At 47.6% G+C, this 4,539-nt stretch overlaps 1 protein-coding gene across 2 annotated transcripts; it reads left to right on the forward strand.

Annotated features, from left to right (window-relative positions):
* The first annotated feature begins 270 nt into the window (after positions 1-270).
* Positions 271-2,194, forward strand: CBX8 (chromobox 8). Of its 2 annotated transcripts, none has more exons than XM_026065562.1 (4): positions 271-374; positions 555-620; positions 695-785; positions 1,020-2,194. In XM_026065562.1, the coding sequence occupies exons 1-4, from the start codon at positions 298-300 to the stop codon at positions 1,857-1,859; spliced, it is 1,074 nt and encodes a 357-aa protein (XP_025921347.1). In that variant the 5' UTR covers positions 271-297; the 3' UTR covers positions 1,860-2,194. The 2 variants fall into 2 exon arrangements, with proteins under 2 accessions (XP_025921347.1, XP_025921349.1); XM_026065564.1 differs by having other exon boundaries at positions 719-785.
* The last annotated feature ends 2,345 nt before the right edge of the window (positions 2,195-4,539 follow it).

Raw genomic sequence — 4,539 nt, forward strand, 5'->3', positions numbered from 1 at the left:
GGGGGCGGCTCTTTCTCCCCGCCGCATGCACGGGCTTTCCGCGCGAGCGGGGCGTGCATGTTCTGCTGCATGCCTGGCGTTGTGTGCGCCGTGCTCCCCGCTGCATTCTGCTGGGGGCTCGTTCGGCTGCATGGGGCTGCTGCACGCGTATTTTTTTGTTGCGGCTCTTCCCCCCCACCCCTCCGGCCCTCCCCCTTGCATATTTTTGACACACGCCTTCGGTGCAGGCGTGTATTTGTTGCATGCGTGTTATTGCATGTGTAGCTTTGTTGCAAGCGTTTATCGTGATTTCCCTCCATGCATATTTATTTTTTCTCTTTGCATCTGCAGGGGCGCATGGAATATCTCGTAAAATGGAAGGGCTGGTCTCAGAAGTAAGTAGACTGTTTATACAATTTTGCAGCCTAGGAACTATACAGAAGATGGTTCATTGTAGCTATTATTTCCCATTGTAGTAGAAAGGAAAGTTGGATCCATTTCTTTAGGTTATTTTTTTTATTATTGTTATTACTTATTCCTGATGCCTTTTCCTCTCTCTGTGCCTCCCCTGCCAGGTACAGCACTTGGGAACCTGAGGAAAACATTCTGGATGCCCGGCTGCTTGCAGCCTTTGAGGAAAGGTACAAGGCCTTTGCTAGTCATATCCATTGCACTTATAAATATGTTGCTGTCTTGTAGCTATGCTGAATTGAAGCTCTGGTTTTTTTAACACCTCTAGGGAACGAGAAATGGAGCTATACGGGCCTAAAAAGCGAGGCCCCAAGCCCAAAACCTTCCTGTTAAAGGTAAGGAGTCAGGAGCCCCGCGTGCGCGTTGGTGCCGCTTTGCCGGTGAGCGGAGAGGGCTGCATGCTGCAGCAGGGAGCATGAAAGGCGGCATGCAAATAGCAGGGTCCCTCTCCAGCGCTGGTGGAGAATGCTCATTGCAAAGGCAGCCTCTCGTCTTGTAACTTGTAATTATGCAGCCGGATGGCAGGATAATAAAGTCACCGGTTGATTTATCTTCTTTGCACTTTGCAGGCCCAGGCAAAAGCAAAAGCCAAAACCTATGAATTCCGCAGTGACTCTTCCAGGGGGATCCGGGTGCCGTATCCTGGCAGGTCCCCCCAGGAGCTGGGCTCCACATCCCGAGCTAGGGAAGGACTGAGAAACATAGCCCTGGCTCCCCAGAGCAGCACCAGCACCAGCACCCCCAAGGGAGACAGCATCCGGGACCGGGTTATAAGAGTGGAAGAGAAACCTGGGGAGACCCCAAAAAAGAGAGGCCCGAAGCCTAGGAAAGAGCTTTACAAGGACCTGACGGAGACTCTGGATGCCTCCAAGAGGAAACTGGGGGAGCCGGGGGACAAGGTGGGGGACTACCTCAAAGCCAGGAAAATAGAGGAGTCAGCTCCGGGGGCGGCAAAGTTCAGCTCGGGACACAGTGTAATCCAGCTAGCCAGGAGGCAGGACCCTGACCTCTCTGGCACCATGTCCAGCCCTAACAGAGTAGAGGTTGGTATGAAGCTTGGAGCCTCCGAGACTTACCCTCCCAGGGTCGCCAAGCACAGGGCAGACTTTCTGGACCCCAAGGGGCAAGGAGGATTGGACCCAGGTGGGCCCAAGATCCTGCACAGCTCAGTAAACCCAGGCTCTATGGGCAGCCTGTACCGAGACAGTGTGGGAAGCCAAGCGGGGAGGCCTTCTCTCATTGCCAGGATCCCCGTCTCACGGATTCTGGGYGACCCGGAAGAGGAGTCCTGGAGCCCGTCTCTCAACAACCTGGAGAAGGTGGTGGTAACTGATGTGACATCTAACTTTTTGACCGTCACAATTAAAGAGAGCAGCACGGACCAAGGATTCTTTAAAGAAAAGCGATGAGTTTTTTCGTTGGTGGTGGTGGTGGTTTTTTTTCAGTCTAGATCCAGACAAAAGCTTGGTTAGAGCTTGGTGGGKTTTTTTTTCCTGGAGAGGATTTAGAAACTGTCCTAAATTCATTAACTCATTCTTTTTTTTTTTTCCGTCTTACATTTCGTTGGAAAGATTATCTCTAGAGTTATATTTTCTATTAGATGTAAATATGTTATTTAAGAAGAAAATGCTTATATATATATATCTATATATATATTTCAACTCTAAGTTGTTTTATTTAAATGGAGACAACAGTGACTGCTCAGTTGCTCTTAGAAAGGACAATAAAACTGAGAACTAATGGAGTTCATGCATCTGTTGCAGGAGCCGGTGTACATAATGAATGATGTTCATAGCTAATTATGTTGTTGTTTTTTTTAACTATTATTTTTCATATGATGCTATGGATGGTGAAGGGGGAAGTGTTATTCCCTCGGTGGGCAAAGTGCCCTGATTTCTTGATTGTGATATAAGGTGTTGCTTGTACAATCAAGTGTGCTGTATCCAGAACTGTCACCCTTGACAGTTGAAGTAAGCACTTGAATTTACAGTATTGTTGGGGAGGGGGGTGTTTCCAGTTAAAAGAAAAAAAAAAAAGTTGCTACAAAATTGGGGTGGGGAAAAGCAGAAGTCCATAAAAAGGCTAAAACTGTTCTAGTGGAGTATTAACTTGAATTACCTTTTCTTACAAATGAAGAGGAGGTTTGTATGTGTAAGATTCCTAAAAGGGGTGATACTGAAATGCACTTTAATAGAATTGTCATAGCAGTTATGGGAGACAGAACTGAGCTGAGAATCTGTTTTCATTTTGTCTGGTTGCTTGATTCTTTTCCCCCACCCACTTCAAAAAAAAAAAAAAAATCTGTTTACATTCCTGAAATGCCAGAGAAGTTTGGGAGGGTAGCATGTCACTGCCCATATTTAGATGCTTTATACTCTTATAGAAAGTGGATTTCTTTTTTTTAATCCACAGTTCACTTTGGACTGTTGGAAGACTCCAGATAATGTGTTTTGTAATATCCGCATCTCTGACAAATCCCAAAGCCACCTTTATGCATTCAGAGACAATAAATATTTCCCTTTTCTTATGCTAGTTAAACAATAGCCAAGAGGCTAAATATTCCTGTGCGCAGAGCAGCTCCTGCTGACTCTGGTGGCTTTTTGTATTTTTATTTGCCTGCATATTTCTTCTGGTTTTGAAGGACTGTGCAGTTTCTTTCTCCCAGGGCTCAGGCAGGGCACAACAGTGAGGATTTAATGGCTCTGAACAAAATGCAGCAGTTTCCCTCCACTGGTATTGACCAGAAACCCTCTGCTACCTTGCAGAAAGCTTGTGGCAGTGTCTTGCAGCAGATGTGGGATGCGGGAGCCCTGTGACTGCCTGCCCTTTTGCTTGTTCTTTCTCTCTAAACTATTACAGCTTAACCAAGTTGAGGAAGAGGTTGGGGTCTTTTAGCCTGGTCTGGGAAGAGAGTGTAAGCATTTTGYTGTGTATTTTTAGTTCAAGTATAGCAGGTGTCCTCATGTCCTAACATATTGATTTAAGCATCTCTGTCGGTTCAAAAGCACAAATCTGTCCAGCAGCCCCTAAGGGCCAGGGCTGGGAGAGATTGGCCTTTTCCATCCTGATTGGCCCAGTGAAGCTCTTAAACGCTTTCTAATTTGGGGACTGCACATAAGATGAAAGCACATGGGGCCTAATGGGAAGAGAAAGGGGCTCAGGCAACGAGCGGCCTTTGCTACTGTTAGGCCCATCTGGATAATTATGGCTCCACCTTTCTTAGTCCCCTTCCCCTTCCATCTTTTGGGACTTTTGCCTTTGTCAGAGGACGTAGCAAGAGGATGCTGTATTGACTGTACAAAGGGAGCTGGTTCTGCAAGTTGCTATTATTTTTTAAGGCATATTTTGTAAAATTGAGATTTTTAACTTGGTTTGTACAAAGAACTGAAGCAAGCAGTATACCGGTGTCAGTGCTGGTTCCTAGAGAAGCCTACACAGGACATGTATGTTGTCAGATGGACAATGATGGGGATTTAGCTGCCCTTCCTCCACCTGCTGAGATACCGAAGGTTGAAAAATACCTCCCTTTGCAAAACAGACCATAGCAGAGCTCCTGCCTCACTCCAGTGTCAGGGTGCGGTTTGGATTTGGTGTGCTTCACTCCAGCCCTGTATAAGTATATATGTGTGTGTTTAGACGCACACATATATAAAGCAAGACATACATGTGGGTGTATATGTGTGTATGTATATAGCGACGTATATGCTGAGTGTGCGTGTGGGGGTGTGTGTGCGAATTATTTAAATCTAAGACTTGTACAAAAAAATTTGGCTAAATCTCAGTCTCAGAAGTGAAGCTTAACTACGTGTCTTCTGCCAGCCGTGAATGTCCATATGAGACCTGCTTTTTATGTGAGTTTAAATATATACTTTGTAAATAGAAACGTGTCTTTCTTCCGTTTGTGGCCGCGGGGCGAGGAGGGGAGCGGGGCTGGGGGCAGCCGAAGGGGGCCGGGAGCAGCTGGTGCCCGGGGCGGGCGGCGGCACCCGACGGGGCGGGAGCCGCAGCCGGGGGCGGCCCAGGCGCACGGGAGCCGCCGGCACCTCCGGCGGGGAAGGGGCCGGGGCGCGCAGGTGCCCGCGGAGCGGC

This window comes from Apteryx rowi, unplaced genomic scaffold (assembly GCF_003343035.1).
Source record: "Apteryx rowi isolate R43461 unplaced genomic scaffold, aptRow1 scaffold_1026, whole genome shotgun sequence".
Classification (NCBI taxonomy): domain Eukaryota; kingdom Metazoa; phylum Chordata; class Aves; order Apterygiformes; family Apterygidae; genus Apteryx; species Apteryx rowi.